The sequence below is a fragment of the Lemur catta genome, chromosome 2 (assembly GCF_020740605.2).
Source record: "Lemur catta isolate mLemCat1 chromosome 2, mLemCat1.pri, whole genome shotgun sequence".
NCBI lineage: Eukaryota > Metazoa > Chordata > Mammalia > Primates > Lemuridae > Lemur > Lemur catta.
In genome coordinates this window covers 27613433-27631094 of record NC_059129.1, presented here as the reverse complement: position 1 = coordinate 27631094, position 17662 = coordinate 27613433, and the positions used below count along the sequence as shown (strand labels likewise).

General features: G+C 46.4%; 1 protein-coding gene across 7 annotated transcripts in view; it reads right to left on the bottom strand.

Annotated features, from left to right (window-relative positions):
* STYXL1 (serine/threonine/tyrosine interacting like 1) overlaps positions 1 to 17662 on the bottom strand; it is a 55252-nt gene that overhangs the window by 10704 nt on the left and 26886 nt on the right. For all 7 annotated transcript variants that reach the window (XM_045543083.1, XM_045543087.1, XM_045543084.1 and 4 more), the window contains 4 exons: positions 14171 to 14232; positions 13258 to 13393; positions 8789 to 8934; positions 3722 to 3867 (listed from right to left, as the gene is read on the bottom strand). In XM_045543083.1, the coding sequence (XP_045399039.1) occupies positions 3722 to 3867; positions 8789 to 8934; positions 13258 to 13393; positions 14171 to 14232 (490 nt within the window). The remainder of the gene's footprint in view (positions 1 to 3721; positions 3868 to 8788; positions 8935 to 13257; positions 13394 to 14170; positions 14233 to 17662) is intronic.

Sequence of the window (17662 nt, the reverse complement as noted above, 5' to 3'; positions counted from 1 at the left end):
TAAATACATGCATTTAAGGCTATAAAATTTCCCTCTACACACAACTTAGCCATATTCCACAAGTTTTGATATGTTGTATTTCCATTACCATGTAGTTGAAAACATTTCATAATTTCCATTGTGAGTTCTGTTTTTTTTTTTTTTTTTTTTGTGAGACAGAGTCTCGCTCTGTTGCCCGGGCTAGAGTGAGTGCCGTGGCATCAGCCTAGCTCACAGCAACCTCAAACTCCTGGGCTTAAGCGATCCTACTGCCTCAGCCTCCCAAGTAGCTGGGACTACAGGCATGCGCCACCATGCCCAGCTAATTTTTTCTATATATATTTTTTAGTTGGCCAGATAATTTCTTTCTATTTTTAGTAGAGACGGGGTCTCGCTCTTGCTCAGGCTGGTCTCGAACTCCTGAGCTCCAGCGATCCGCCCGTCTCGGCCTCCCAGAGTGCTAGGATTACAGGCGTGAGTCACCACCGCTCAGCCTGTGAGTTCTTCTTTGATCCAAGAGCTTTTTTTTTTTCCCTTTCCTTTTCTTTCTTTCTTTCTTTTCTTTTTTTTTTTTTTTAAAGATGGGGTCTGGCTCTATCACCCAGGCTAAAGTACAGTAATGTGATCGTAACTCACTGCAGCCTCGATCTCCTGGGCTCAAGCCATCCTCCTGCCTCAGCGTCCCGAGTAGCTGGGACTACAGGCGTGTGCCACTGTGCCTAGCCAGAAATTTCTTTCTTATATTCTTTTTTTTTTTTTTTTTTTTTGAGACAGAGTCTCGCTTTGTTGCCCGGGCTAGAGTGAGTGCCGTGGCGTCACAGCCTAGCTCACAGCAACCTCAAACTCCTGAGCTCAAGCGATCCTACTGCCTCAGCCTCCCAAGTAGCTGGGACTACAGGCATGCGCCACCATGCCCGGCTAATTTTTTCTATATATATATTTTAGTTGGCCAGATAATTTCTTTCTATTTTTTTTAGTAGAGACGGGGTCTTGCTCTTGCTGAGGCTGGTCTCGAACTCCTGACTTCGAGCAATCCACCCGCCTCAGCCTCCCAGAGTGCTAGGATTACAGGTGTGAGCCACCACGCCCGGCCTCTTTCTTATATTCTTGAACAACATATTCTCTGGGTATGAAATTATGAGTTGGCAGTTATTTTCTTTCAGTGCTTTAAGATTGTGGCTGGGCGCAGTGGCTCACACATGTAATCCCAGCACTCTGGGAGGCCGAGGCAGGTGGATTGTTTGAGCTCAGGAGTTCGAGACTAGCCTGAGCAAGAATGAGACCCCATCTCTACTAAAAATAGAAAGGAATTAGCTGGACAACTAAAAATATATATAGAAAAAATTAGCCGGGCATGGTGGCACATGCCTATAGTCCCAGCTACTCAGGAGGCTGAGGCAGAAGGATCGCTTGAGCTCAGGAATTTCAGGTTGCTGTGAGCTAGGCTGATGCCACGGCACTCTAGCCCTGGCAACAGAGTGAGAATCTGTCTGAAAAAAGAAAAGAAAAAAAAAGATTGTATCAGTTATTTATTGCTCTATAACAAAATACCCTAAAACTTAGTTGCTTTAAACAACAAACATTTATTATTTATCCATTTCTGTGGGTCAGGAATCTGGATGTGGCTTAGCTGGATATCATTAGCTTAAAATCTCTCTTGTGGTTACAGTCAAGCTGTTGGCCAGGTCTTCCCTGAAGGCTCGACTGGAGAAGGAGCTGCTTCCAAGCTAACTCACACGGCTGTCGTCAGGATTCAGTTCCCTGCAGCCTTTTCAACTGAGGGCCGCAGTTCCTCACTAGCTACTGTCTGGCGGCCTCCCTCAGTTTCTTACCACGTGAACCTCTCCATAGGGCAGCTCACGACATGTTAGTTAACTTCCTTCAGAGTGAACAAGCAAGAGGGCAAGCAAGAGTGAGCAAGACAGAAGCCAAAGTCTTTCCATAGCCTAATATCAGAAGTGACAGCCCATCACTTTCATTTTATGATATGCATTGGAGGCACATCAGTAAGTCCAGCCCACATTTATTAGTGTGAATCCCAGGAGGTGGGGACTCACCTGAAAGGTTACCAACCACAAAGCACATTCCATTTCCTTCTAGTTTCAATTATTTCTGTTGAGAAGTCAGCTGTCAGTCTGACTGTTGCTCCTTTTGAAAGTAATCTGTCCTTTTTCTCTGCTGCCTTTAATATGTCCTCTCTTTCTTTGGTCTTCAGCGGTCTGACTATGAGCCTAGATGTGATTTCCTTTAGATTTATCCTGCCTGGAGTTCATAAGGCTTGAATCTCTGGCCTGGGGTACTTCATCAACTTTGGAAAATTCTCAGCCATTATCCTTTTAGATATTACTTCTGCTCCCATTTTTTCTCTCCAGAATCAGCAGATATCCCTCATAAAAAAGGAACACAAACTACTGGCCTCACCTCTCTAGTTTTTTTTCTTCTCTCAGCTATTGGCCATAAAACCTTCACTGTTTCGTTCACTCTTGGATACATAAAGCAGAAGAAAATCTCTGATCCAACTCTTCTAGTTGTTCTTTCTGGAAGGCTGGCCTGAATCACTTTGTCCTCATTCCTCACAAACTACTTAGGTCTCTATGTGAATTTTAATATCAAATGGTCTAATTACACACACAAAACTTTTTGACTGAAATCTTTCTGAATCTATAGATTAATTTATAGAGAATTGACATCATCGTAACATTGGACTTACTATCAAGAAATTCTTTCCCATTGTCCATACATTCTTTTATCTCCTTGCTTAAAATTTTGATTTTTTTGACATTGTCCCTGCATAGTTCTTGTTAAGTTTATTCTTAGAAATCTTATCGTTTTTTCTTCTTTTGTAAATTGGATGTTTTCTCACTTATGGGTTGAGAATACCTTATCCAAAATCCTTATGACCAGAAGTGTTTCAGAATTTGAACTTTTTCATATTTCGTAATATTTATATCATACTTACTGGTTGAACATCCATAATCCGAAAATCCAAATTCTGAAATGTCCAATGAGCATTTATTGCCTTTGAGTGTCATGTCAGTGCTCAAAAAGTTTCAGATTTTGGAGCATTTCGGATTTCAGATTTTCATATTAGGGATACTCAACCTGTACTGATTGTTGTTTTTATATCAACAAATCAAGCATTGATTTTTATACGGTACTTTTTGTTGCTCGATGCCTTGCTGAATCCTGTGTTATTTCCATGAATTCTCCCTAAGGTGAGTCTTTATTAGCTTCTATCAGGAGCTGGAAGTAGACGAGTACACAGTGCTGGGCCTTGGTGGTCATGACTGGACACAGCTGGGAAAACAGAGGCTGACAAGCCAGCTGTGCAGGGCTTTCCTGCTCACTGAACAAGGATTGATGGGCATGTGTCTGTCTGTCTGTCTCCCTGGTACTGGGGCAAATCTGGGGCATGGGGGGCATTTCTCAGAGGGCCTGAGACAGGCAAAATTGGGCAGAACAGGACATTTTATAGCATAATGTTAAATGCTATAGAAAACACTACTTTTGGTGAGAGGTAAAGGGCAACTATGGGGTCTTGGTCGGGCAGAGGATGCCAAAGCCAGGCCACGAGACAGTCTGCAGGCTGGGAGCAGGTGAAGGTCGGCGCTGACCTACTCCACCATGTGCTGACTACTAAGAGCCCTTTCAAATCTGTGCATGCGTGGCTCTAGGAAACTTGTATAAGTAAATGATACTTAACCTAAAAAAACAAAGAATCAATAGTATCTCCTTTACTTACAAAGGCCCCGTCTCCATGGAGACATTGACGTGTGCTTTGATTTTCAAATCCTTTTGAATTTTAGGGTCACAGGCTTGACTGAAATTGCCCAGGAAGACCCTGCCTGGTATTATTTCCACAGGGTACGGCTGAAATTCGTCCAGTTCCTGAGGTGGGAGAGGAGAAAGGCAGCTATGAGTGAATTCCCCAGGGAAGAGGGATTTTTTGTCTCTTGAAATCTGGCTCAGTGAACAAGCTTAAAAGAGCAATCCTGGGACAGTGAATGAGACCAAGATCCTGACTTTCAAAGAGAGGGGCCAATAACGACTTGCGCAAGGCGTCAGCGAGCTGGTGGTGACGAAAGGACTGAAACGCAGCAGCACAGTGTGGGGTCTCAGTACCGCCATCCGCTTCCTTCCAGGGCACCTGTGTGCTCCTGGCCAGGCACACAAAGGTTGGAGTCTGGGACCCTGTGGCCCAGAACTGTGACAACCCTTCATGTTTCCAGCTGGGGGTGGGGTGGGGTGGGATGGGCGGTGGACAGTCCTCTTATTACATTTGGAGGCCACCAGAATTTAAGCATCTTAAACAAACAAATAAATAAAATAAAAGCTCTTCTGAGCAAAAGCGAGACTCCGTCTCTACTAAAAATAGAAAAAAATAGCCAGGCAAGGTGTCACACACCTGTAGTCCCAGCTTCTCAGGAGGATTACTCAATCCCAGGAGTCTGAGGCTGCAGTGAGCTATGATGACGCCACTGCATGCACTCTAGCCTGGGCAACAGAGCAAGACTCTGTCTTTTTAAAAAACAAAAAAACCACCAAAAAAACAACTCTTCACACAGAGCATATTTGCCACTAGGAAATGAATTCTGAAGAAGGGTTGGAATGTGTAGAGAAGTAGAGGGAACAGGACAACCAATGAAATGGAACCTTATTCCGGGTCCAAAATTGTATTAAAAACTTTGGTTTCTTTGAAAAACAAAGAAACAGACAAAAGGATTATTTGTACTTTTCCCAAAGTGTGTTCTAGGAAACACTGGTCCCTCATAGCGCCCTGTGAAAAAAAGGGTTCAGAGAGCCAAGCACGGTCGTCCTCTGTCTCTGTGGGTTCCACAGCCATGGACTCAGCAATCTCACATCAAAAACATTCAGAAACATAGTGGATGGTTGTGTCTGTCCTGAACATGTGCAGACTTTTTCTTTTGTCATCATTCCCTAAGTAATGTGGTGTACCAACTATTTACGTAGCATTTATGTTGTATTAGGTATTGTAAGTAACCTAGAGATGATTTAAAGTGCACAGGAGGATGTGGGCAGGATATACGCAAATACCGCAGCATTTTATACCAGAGACTGGAGCATCCGTGGATTTTGGTATCTGGGGAAGGTCCTTGAACCAACCCCCCACTGTGGACACTGAAGGGCAGCTATATGTCCGGGCAGCCGTAGCCACGTCCCCCCTCTCTCGGGAACTCACAGCGCGTCTTAGCGATCAAAGGCTGGAAAGAGCCCCGTGGCAGAGAAACCTGCTGACACCGTACGATCTGATGTCTCCCGCAGGCTCCGGCTACAGACCACTTTTCTCCATCCATACTCCTTTGAATGACACAGGTTATTTCAAAGATCACAACCAGTTCCAGAAGTCCTCTGACTCCAAGTCTGACTCAGAAATCACGTCTTAAGGCTACTTCACTGTCTGCGTTGGTCCCTCAGAGCCATCTGGACTCAGCGCGTCACATCTCCCCACCACGGGAACCGCGGGGAGCCCACATCCTTCCCAAGCTGCCAGCCTCAAAAGCCTTAGCAAAGAGCAGCCACCAAGCCTCAGGCTGGTGGCACAGAGATGCATGACCTGATGCCTACAGGCAGGTCCACTGCTTGCGGATGACGTGGCCCAAAGCTGACACCAGCGTGCGGGCTGACCCCACGGGCTTGCTGGTGCAAAGTGAAATCCCCCTTTCAACTTTCACTTGGAAAATCACACCAAAAACCCATAACAAATCTATCAACTCCCTTCCTGCAGCTTTGACACCAGCTTCCTTTTCTGTGGTTGTGCGGGTTTGGCTGGGAAGCCGGCGTGGCGTGGAGAAAACACACGGCACTATGAGAGCAAGCTCTTGTTGGCATTAGGCATCGCCGATGAACAGGCCCCAACTGAGCCCACCGTCCTCCCCCAAATCACCTCCTCCTGCCCCACCCAGTGTCCCCACCACAGTAAACCACACCAGGGCCACCAGCCACCCACGCCTAAAACCAGGGCGTCATCCCAGTCTGATGTCTGGTCAGGGCCGCCCCCTAAATATTTCTTGACTCTGCACTCTCCCCTCTCCATCCCTGCCTCTTAGCAGGGCTCCCTCAAATCCACGCGGCCCCACTGATCTGCTCCCCACAGGGCAATCCGAGTTGATCTCTCTAACGTGAAATCTGACCATGCCACCCTGCAACCGACATTGCTAGGAGCGGGCTTTAAACACATTGCAGTCACAGAAAGAACCCCTTTCCTGGAAGGGAAGTGTCATTTAGGAAAGGCCACCAACAAAACAGAGGACATGCAGGTCACTGTCTAAAGCAGAGGAGCAGACTCAGAGCCCAGATGCTGGGCCTCCATCTCCCCTCATGGAAGGAGCTCCTTGGGGGGCAGTCAGGACACCCCAGCTTTGTGTTGTATAAGAACAGGTAATAGGAGGGAAGTGAAACTGTCATCCTTGTTCCTGAGGTTGGTGGCAAAAGTCCCACAGCAGGGAGAGATAAATGCTAGGTACCTACATTCTAAAGAAAGCCGCAAACAAGCAGAGCTGTGACGACTCACCCCACCCAGCCCTCATGCCTGCCACCAGCCACAGCCCACCCCCTCTTCCCAGTCTGCATAACACCAGGGCGACGATGAGGGAAAGTCACAGGTGCACACGTGTCAAATGATCACACTGTCCCTTTGAGATAGGTACAGTTATCATACGTCAATTACACCTTACCAAAGCTCTGGAAACGAGGTGCAGGGGATGGTGGTGAGTTACGAAAAGTGTATGGTTTGCAGGGAAGAAATTAATCTCCTCACAGCCTGCAAAGCCATCAAGGGGTGCTCCTCCAAGAGTGAGGAGACGGGCCTGGCAGGACAGGGACAGCTGAAATTCACAGTGCTGTGCTCTGTGGGGAAGGGAAGGAAGTCCTTGGAGAGCTTCACATGTGTGCCCTGGATTTGGGAACGTGTGTGACCTCAGACCCATGTCCCTGCCTCATCATCCAGGACCATCCTGGGATTCAGGGGAAGGAGTGTCGAGGTGGTGGTCGTGGGCTGCCAAGAGAAGGGCACGGAGTTGGAGGTAGGGGGACTCCTGGTGAGGGTTGAAGGGAGGCCCAGCTGGGACATCTTCTGCCACAGAAGGGTCCAGGGTGAGGCCGCGCCAGGCCCCAAGGAAACCAGCAGCAGAAGCCACTGGCAGCTCACAGACCCAGACAGGCCAGAGAGAAGAGGCGCTTCCCCACCACCAACACGCAGCCCACCACACAGACAGGCCCCGCTCAGCGCCCAAACACCCAAGGGCTAGGCCCAAAGAGGGGCAGAGAGGAGCTATCCTTAAAGCCACCCCACCACTCCCCATCCTGAGGCCTCCAGCAAACCCGAATGCTGCCCAGCTCTGGGGGAAGGCAGAGATTCAGATTGAGATTGGAATGTTAAACTGCCCAGTTTGTACTAGGCTGATTGTTTTCACTTCCTTTATTTAAAATTCTGTCAAAAATATGTATAAAATTAGAAAGAATAGTACAATAAACCCCTCTATCCACCACCCAGCTTCAAACATTATCAACTCATGGCCAATTTTGTTTCATCTACACCCCCACCGAGTCCCTGCCACACCCTGGATTATTTAAAAGGAAATTCCATACATCATAGCACTTCACCCACAAATATCTCATTCTGTATCTCTAAAATATAGGAACTTACACTTTTTAAAAATAAGCATACTAATGTCATCACAATCTTTAAAAAGTAACTATTCCTTAATATCAAATATCCACTGGATAGTCACATCTGCCCAATCATTTTATACTATGTATGACTTAGATTGAAGTTTACTGAAAGTGACCAGAAAGTATGGGATTTGCTCAAGATGTTGCTAAAGGCAGGAATGAAAGCACAGCTGCAGGAAACTTAGAACAAAGTACAACAAAACGAAACCACTTTGTGTTTACATTCCATTGTGCTCAGACTCTTTAGCAAACCAGATACATTTATCCAACAGGATGCCCTCCAGGAACCAACAGGTCACTGCACCTCTGGCACTTGCTTTTTTTTTTTTTTTTTTTTGAGACAAGATCTCACTTCATCTCACCTGGGCTAGAGTGCAATGGTGTCGTCATAGGTCCCTGCAACCTCCAACTCCTGGGGTCAAGCAATCCTTCTGAGTAGCTGGAACTACAGGCGTGCCACCACACCGGCTAATTTTTCTATTTTTTGTAGAAACAGAGTCTCCCTATGTTGCCCAGCCTGGTCTCAAACTTCTCACCTCAAGCGATCCTCCTGCCTCAGCCTCCGAAAGTGCTAGGATTATAGGCGTGAGCCACCTCACCCAGCCTTAGCGCTTGCCTTACACACCTGTACCTGGTTCTCTTGCTCATATCGTCATCCTCAGCTTTGGCTCCTGGAAGCCAAGCGCCCCTCCTCTGGGCTCCAGACACCTGGTGCGGCCCTCAGCCACAGCCCTGCTCCACCTACCACTTTCCTGATAGACAAGGAGCTCCTCCTGGGCAGGGACTGTTATCTCTTACTTTTTGGTATCCCCTGGATCCAGACGGCCAAGAATGGAGAGGTGGTCTGAGCCTGTCTGACTGTGAGTATAGCCCCCACCATCCGGAGCTCCCCTGGGGGTGCCCTGCCCTCTGAACAGGCCCGTCTCTGGCCTGGGCATTAACCTGACAGCTATAGATTCATCATGAAGAACGGGGCCCCTGGGTGCCCCACGTTCATTTGTGCAGCCCAGTCTTCTCTGTGTCCCCTGGGTCCTTTCCATCCCCTCTGTCCGCCACCCCTGGGTCCGCAGGCCTGTGCTCCCATCTGAGCCCACCTGTGCTCAGCACCCTGCCTTACCTGGGGCATCCAGATGATCTTCTGGGTCCGGAAGAAGTGATACAGGGCTGAGAAGCGCTCGTAGCCCCCTTTCAGGATGTAGATGGGGTGGTGGGTGAGGTGGGTCAGGATCTTGCCATACTCAATGGCAGCGCCAGGCGCCATCTCTAAAAGAAAAGACCAAAGAGCTGAATGTCCCCTGTGCACTCACCATTTGTCTAGAGCTGGGGTGGGTGGTCACTTTCTTCTGAAAAGCAATTATTTAGGAAGCTGAAGCGAGCATACATAGAGATGAGAGTTACAATGAAAATTTCAAAAGCAACTTACCACCAAGTTGATTGTTTTCCTGTAAGTTCTGAGATATATACACATACACACACACGTATGCCATATGTTGTATACCACACAATTCACCCATTTAAAGTGTATGATTCAATGGTTTTTAGTCTATTCAGAGTTGTGTAGCCATCACCACAATCAATTTTAGAACATTCTATCATCCCCAAGAGAGACGCCGTACCAGTCAGCAGTCACTCCGACTGCCCCCCAAACTCCCAGCTCTGGTTAACCACTAATTTCTATGGATTTGCCTATTCTGGGCATCTCATTTAAATGGAATTATATAATTACTATGTGATATTTTGTATCTGGCTTCTATCACTTACCATAGTCTCTTCAGTGTTCATTGATGTTGCAGCAGGTATCAGTATGTCACCTCTTTGTACGGCTGAATAACATCACATTGTGGACAGACCACATTATGGTCTGTTCCTATATCTGTCGATACTTTTTGGTTATTACGAATAATGCTGCCACACAATCTTTCACGTACAAGTTTTCGTGTGCATGTGTTTTCATTTCTTTTGGGTACACACCCTAACCTTTTGAAGGAACACGAAACTGTTTTCCACAGTGGCTGCACCACTTCACATCCTGCTCAGCTGGGCATGAAGGTTCCATTTTCTCCACGTTCTCATTAACATGTATTCCTTGCCTTTTTGATTATGGCCATCCTGGTGGGTATGAAGTGATATTTCATTGTGGTTTCAACATCAATTTAGTCTTAAAGGCTTTCATTGATCTGCAGAATGACTACTAGACTGTATGCAAATTAGATATGTGACAGTAAGTTTGCATAATTAAGGCTAAGCCAAGACATGCAGAAGATGTGGCCCAAAAAGAGAAATACCGTGCAGCAGGATTGGGAGAGCCAGCAATGAGCGGAAAGGGAAGGGCAGGGACTCTGACTTCTACCTAGAATTTTGTTCAGGGAGACAAGGACAGTTCCAGCAGGAGCTGCTTAGGACATAAGTGGCATGGGACCTGTCTGAGCGACTGCATTCGGAGGAGAGTCTGGAGTCTGTAGCCAGGCTGGGAGGGAATAGGAGCAAGACCCAGAGGGCCAGCCTGGCTCAGAAGTCAGAGAATCAGGCCAACGGGTCTCACAGCACCTGCCATATCACTTGTGAGCAAGAGACTGGCAGGTCGGAGGGACCAGGGAAGCTGGGGGAGGTGTCCTAGGCCACCCTGCTGCTGCCTTCAGACAGCTGCTTCCCCACCGCTGTCACAAGACCCACTGGAGTTGTATTCACAGTCAGGGATGACAGTCCGTGCCAGAGGAAGGCCAGTTTCCAGGGGACAATCAGAACAATCGGGTAGCCAAGCTACCCTGCCACAGAGATCCAGGGGAGGTCAGGTTCTGCGTTCTTAGAATAAGAGGTCCATGCTCAGGAAGCGGGGAGCTTTAAGTTAAATTATGATGGGTTCTTGGCCAGCCAATTGTCATGAAAGTCAGGCTCTGCTAAGAGAGGGGAAAAGGAATCCCCAAATTCCCAAAGCTTCCCCTCACATGTCAAGAGCCTGGCTTGGGGGTCTATAATCCATTTTGTTTGTTGCAAGCAAGGATGATTTAACATAAGAGAAATCTTTCTCACAAAAGAAGGGGCATGTTTGGAGAGAAAGTCCTAGGGGTCAAGACCAGGAAAGACACTGACTGGGTGCCTGAAAAGAGACCCCGCTGAGGAGGGAGACACAGGCTGGTGGGTGAGGGGCTGAAAACAGCCGTGCCCCACTTCCCACGAGGAATTCTGAGGTCCCCCTGGCAGAGCAGGTGGGTGGTTAGCCTAACACGGAGACTGAGGCGATTCAGCAGGGCTTGGCAGCACCTGTGGAAGCCCAGGTGTGGCGGCTGAGCAGATGGGCACAGGGCTGAGCTCCCGTGAGCAGCCACTGTGCACTGCCAGGGGCAGAGAAGCTCGCAACTTCCACCAGCCACGGGCATTTCAGCTGCAGACACGGCAAGGACAGAGGCTCATGGCCAAAGCCACTTGTGCTACACCTCACCTGGGGGCCAGCAGGAAAGGACACCTTGCACCTGCTCCTAGGACATAATGCGGAAGATATGAGGAGGCACGTGTTTAATGATGGAAAGAAGGGGGTGGTGAGAGAAACCTTGAGATGGTCTTGTACCCCTGAAGACTTTGCATTTACTGAAAAAATGCCATTTTAAACAAGAAAATTTGCCTTGCGTGGACAAGTCGTCTGTGTGGTCGTGGTTTCCTGAGTGAAGATGGGGGCCCCATAGCACAGGGAGGTCAGTTATGGAATGGAAGGGGGGGGGTCATCTTTACTAAGCACCGTTTCCTAGAGTTTCAGGGTCCAGCCTATAATCCTAGGGTCGCAGACCAGCGCCCAGCAGGACGAGCTAATGAAGAAGGGACAGTTTCCTGGCCAAGGTCCTCCTGGGAACAAAGTCCGGAAAGCCAGTTTTATTAAAGGTAGAAGCTTAGCGCCACCCAATGGCAGGCATGTGGGTGCCCAGCCTCTGGAACTGCACCCACACATGTTAATTAGCTACCAAGTCGCAGGAAGAGGAGCCCCCATGCCAACGGCCACGGGTGGTCAGCCCAAAACCAGGGACTGCATGGAGAACACAGCAGAGTCTCAGGGCTCAGGGGAACACACTGGAACTGGCCACATTTGAACCTGGGTTTGAATCCTGGCCTCTCCAATTTACAGGAGTGGTGGCTTAAGAATGCCCACACATTCTTTCAAAGGCCTCCCTTTGAAAGGTCGGGGCTAACTGCCCTCTCCACGAGGGTGGGCTGGACTTAACGACCTGGTTCTGATAAATAGGATGTGGTGGAGGCGACATTGAGTCCCAAGACTGGGTCAGAAAGGCACGTGGCTTCCCTGTTATTCTCTCCTCTCTCTCAGGTCACTCACTCTGGGGGGACCCAGCTGCCACATGTGTGGCCATTCAAGCTGTCCCATGCAGAGGCCCACGTGCAAGGAACTGAGTCCTCCTGGATTCAGGCCACCTGGCCCAAACCCTCAGATGACAGCAGCTCTGGCTCACATTTGACTACAAGCTCAGGAGAAACCCTCCCTGCTGAGCTTTTCCTGAATTCTGGGCCCACAGCAACAAGTGAGATAATTACTGTTTGTTGTTTGCAGTTACTGAGTTTTGGCATGATTTGTTACACAGCAGTAGATAAATAATTCCCTAGGTGTGGGATCCTGGGTGAGTTATTTCACCTTTCTGGGCCCCAGGTTCCTCCCATCTCTAAAATGGGGGCAATATTACCTATTAGGAGATAATTCACCATGGCCCCTCACACTTCTGCATGTCCAAGGAACAAAGAAACTGGCCACCCTCGTTCCAAACTAGCTTTTCAAGATATTTATATAACAGTCATGGAAGATAGAGTTTTTCCTTCTTTTCTGCCCATTATAGAAGACCCAGGCCCCCTAAGCTCTAGGTTCTTCTCCTATAATGCACCTTGCTGTGTATACAGGTGTCACCTGGCCCTCCTCCTGTCAGCCTATGAGAATTGGGGCTTGAGCCCAAGCTTGGTGGCTCATGCCTATAATCCTAGCACTTTGGGAGGCCAAGGTGGGAGGATCGCTTGAGGCCAAGAGTTTGAGACCAAGCTGGGCAACACAGAAAGCCCATCTCTAGAAAAAGTGTGAATAGAAAAAATTACCCAGGCGTGGTGGCACACACCTGTAGTCCCAGCTACTTGGGAGGCTGAGGCTGAAGGATCGCTTGAGCCCAGGAGTTTGAGGTTGCAGTGAGCTATGATCACACCACTGCACTCTACTGTAGCCTGGGCAACAGAGCAAGACTCTATCTCAAAAAAAAAAAAAAAAAGAGAGAGAGAGAGAGAATTGGGGCTTGGAGAACCAGTGCAAGAAAATAATGACATTCTGGCTAGTTCTATTGCTCTGAATAACAGAGTCCCTTGTCTCTGACCCAAGAGTCTTGTGTCTCTGTCGGTATCCATGAAACTGTAGCAGGTTCACCTGTTCTCTTGCAAAGAGGGTAAGATCTCAGTCCCCTCATAGCTCATGACATTATGGTTCCAGTAAGGTCATTCTGTAGATTGCATGAACAGACCTGGGTGAAGCACTTGGCCTCATGGCTCCTAGCATGTGGCAAAAGCGTTCAGTAACTGTTAACTGTTACTCTTGCTGTTGTAAAAACCCACCTTGATCAGAATCATCAGAGTCGTCGTCTTTGTCTTTTAAGGGCATCTCCATGGTGCTGGTATTGTTATCATACACCACACAGTACTTCACACACTCCAGATCCACAGACTCCGGGACAAGATATTTATTTCCTTTCTAAAGAAACCACAGGAGAGGCCAGTGAATGGAGGGTTCAGTTGAGCAAGTATTCCCTTCACAGCAGCGCTGGGAAGATCCAGGATGCGCTCTCTTGACTACACACACAGGCATGGAAACAGGGGGGTGGACCCAAGAGTCTGTTGAATTCCAGCATCTTCTACACCTACTTCCCCCTCTGAGAAACGCTGCCCACAGATGACTGGACCAGGGATAAGTGCCTGGCCAAGAACAGCTGGTCTTCTGACTGCCCACAGCCCATTAGGGGTCCTGGCATCAGAGCAACTGTGGCCAGCTGAATTAGTGACAGCCTCTCTCAAGGGGCACTAGGTGCCGAATCCACAAACACCCATAAAGGGGCAGTGAGCAGCAGACCTGACCTTCATAAACACAGGTCAGGAGCAGGCAGACAGGATGCAGCAGACTATAAGATCAAATGTAAGTTCTGTAAGAGTAGGGATTGTGGTCCTTTTTTAAGTCACTGATGTATCCCCACTTTCTAGAAAGTGTCTGGCACACAGTGGGCCATAAATAGGGTTAAACGGATGAATGGGCGACCAGAAGCCAGGAGGTAGAGAGGAGTTAGTGAGCAGTAGAGTCAGGGAGTGGCTGAGTCACCATAACAGTGGATCCCAAGGGCAGGAACATCAGATGCCAACTGCTAAGGCCATGAGGTCACCTAGGGAGGGGATGCGACCTCACGGTACTAGAACCTCCCATTCTTTCCCACTCTCCTGCAAGGTAGCCAGCCTGCCCCAGACTGACTCAACCATATACCTTTTTCACTCGAAGGGCTGTAATCACATGGCTTTCATCATACTCCCGTTTGCAACGAACATCTGGAAAGGAAACGTATTTAAGAACCATATTTGCAAAGGGACATACGACCAAATAACTTACAGTACTTACATCATCATCAACTATTTGTTTGGCAGTTAGGTGATAGTTACTGCCAGGTCAAAACTTGAGCTGTGTGGTTCACTACTCCAGGCTGCCAACATGACTCCCCCTGCCTCGTCACACCCACACCCACACATCCCCTTAAGGGCAGTGAGATTTTGTATCTCTGATTTAGGAGGAGTTCTCTATGTGAACTAAAATAAAACCGTAAGTCCCCCCGGCTGACTAAACAGACCCCCTTCTTGGCCAAGTGGACCCCAGAAATACCCTAAAGCTGAGTTGCTGGCCATGAGAAGGGAGGTCAGACAGGCCTCAGCATGCCTCCTCCCCTTCTTGGAGGTATCCTTAATAACTCATTAACAGGCCTAAGGCTATATAAGACAAAGCTTAAACCGCACCTGCAGGTCGATTATCAATTTACCTAACAGATCACTTGAGTCTGGGTATATTTCCAATATACGTCCAGTGGCTTATCTCTGATTAACAGACTTATCTTAAAATGTTCCAAACCTTTAGAAGAAACTTCATTTCTTTAACAAATTACAAGTCAGAGAACCTTTAAACCTACCTAAAACCTATAATGCCCTGCTTCAGGATGTCCTGCCTTTCCAGGCCAAACCAATGTACACCTTTCATGTATCAATTTATAACTTTACATGTACTTCCTGTCTCCCTGAAATGTATGAAACCAAACTAATCCAACCACGGTGAGACCACTTGCTCGAGGCTTCTTGGGCATGGCTCTCTGGGCAATGGGTGCATATATCTGACCCAGAATAAACCTCTTTAAATTATTTTACAGAGTTTGGATTCTTCTCCATTGACATCTATGAGGTCTAAAATGGGAGAGGGGGGGAAATTAAAGCCAAAGTTGAAATCAAAGCTAAATACCCCACTGAAATTTAGACCCAAACTCGACTCTAGAACCTAAGATCTGAGGTTCTAGTGCCCATGCTAGGACAGAAGACAAAGTGTTGATATTCTTTAAAGTTGGGAGGAACATGGAACAGGAATTGAGCCTTAGGCACAAATCCTAAAGCCTGAAAGATCTGACCTATTTATTAAAAGGACTAAACTATTTCTTTCTACCCACCAGTCTGAGGTAGAAACTTAAAAAAAAAAAAAAAAAGTCACCCACAAGAAACTGAAACCAGGCCTGTTTTGTATATAGAAACTAGTTTAGGACCACTGGAATTTGGGCAGCTTTGTCAGGAGCAATCACAAAATCTTTCTGTAGGGACACTTTAATAATTCCCATGGAAAGATGAATTCGCAAACAAAAATTTAAAAACACATGCAGTATGGGGGGGGGGGCAGAACAGCCAACTCCATATTGCAGGAAAGAAATAAAGGCAGAAGACTGACACTACCCAACATTAAGCAAGTAACTTTACCTAACTGTAAAGCAATTGTAACCTAGACTGTGTGGTATTGGCAAAAGAATAGACAAATAGATCAATGGAACAGATTAGAGAGCCCAGAAATAGACCTACACAAATGTGGTCAACTGATCTTTGACAAAGGAGCAAAGGCAATACAATGGGAAAAAGATAGTCTTTTTAACAAGTGGCACTAGAAAAACTGGACATTCACAAGCAAATAAAAATAATCTAGACACAGACTTTATACTCTTCACAAAAATTAACTCAAAAGGGAACATAGACCTAAATATAAAATGCAAACCAACAAAACTCCTAGAAGATAACATAGGAGACAATCTAGATGACCTTGGGCTTGGCAATGACTTTTTGTATACAATACCAAAGGCATGATCTGTGAAAAAAAATAATTGATAAACTGGACTTTGTTAAAATGTAAAACTTCTGCTCTACAAAAGACACTATCAAGAGAATCAGAAGATAAGCCACAGACTGGGAAAAAATATTTGCAAAAGGCATATCTGGATAAAGGTCTGTTATCCAAAATATACAAAGAACTGTTAAAATTCAACAGTAAGAAAACATCCAATTAAAAAACTGGCAAAAGATATGAACAAATACCTCACCAAAGAAGATATATAGATAGCAAATAATCTTACGAAAAGATGCTCAACATCATGTTTTTAGGGAATTGCAAATTAAAACATAATGAGCACCACTACACATCTATTAGAATGGCCCAAATCCAAAACAACTGAGAATTAAAATAAAATCTTAAGCCCCCCAGCCAACTGAAAAGACCATTTCTTGGCCAAGGGGACCCCATAAAAACCTTAAAGCTGAGTTGCTGGCCATGAGGAGAAGGGAGGTCAGACATGCCTGGTCATGTCCCCTCCCTTTTGGAGTTACCGTTTGTAACAATAAGATACTAAATCATTAAGAGGCCTAAGGGCATGCAAGGCAAAGGTTAAACCACACCTGCAGGCTGTCAATTTACTTAACAGATGTCTGGCTTGTCTCTGATTAACAAACTTCTTTATCTTAAATACATTCTCAGCTTTTAGGTAAAGTTTCATTTCTTTAATCAATTACAAATCAAAAAAATCTTTAAACTCACTTACTGTAATCTGTAAGCACCCCCAGACTCACCATGTTCCACCTTTTCAGGCCAAACCAATATACACCTTCCATGTGTGGATTTACGATTTTACGTGTAATTCCTGAATGTATAAAACCAAACTGTTACCTGTCTACCTCACGCATTTTCTCAAGACCTTTTGAGCACATTTCCCCCAGGCTGTAGTCACACACACTCGGCTCAGAATAAACTTCTTTAACTTATTTTTACAGAGTTTGGGTTTTGTTGTTTTCAAAAAACTTCTCCCCTGCTCCCACCCCTGCCTTCCCCTCTCCAGGTTTTTTTTTTCCCCTGTTAACACACTGACAACAGCAAATGCTGATGAGGATATAGAATAAGGGGAATTCTCACTCATTGCTGGTGGGAATGCAAAATGGTACAGCCATTTTGGAGGACAATTTGGCAGTTTATAACAAAATTATAAATACCAAGGAGCAAGATTACCAGCAATCGTGCTCCTTGTTATTTATCAAAATGAGTTGAAAACTAGTGTCTATAGAAAAACCTGCACACAGATATTTATAGAGCTTTATTCATAATTTCCAAAACTTGTAAACAACCAAGACATTCTTCAGTAGATGAATGAATGAATAAACTGTGGTACATCCAGACAATGGAATATTACTCAGCTCTAAAAAGAAAAGAGCTATCAGTCCATGAGAAGACAAGGAGGAACCTTAAATCCATATTACTAAATGAAAGACGCCTAACTGGAAAGGCTGCATACTGTATGATTCCAACTATATGACATTCCTAAAAAGGTAAAACTGTGGAGACAGTAAAAAGATCAGTGGTCACTGGGGGTTAGTGGGGACAGGGGATGAACAGGCAGAGCACAGATTTTTAGAGCAG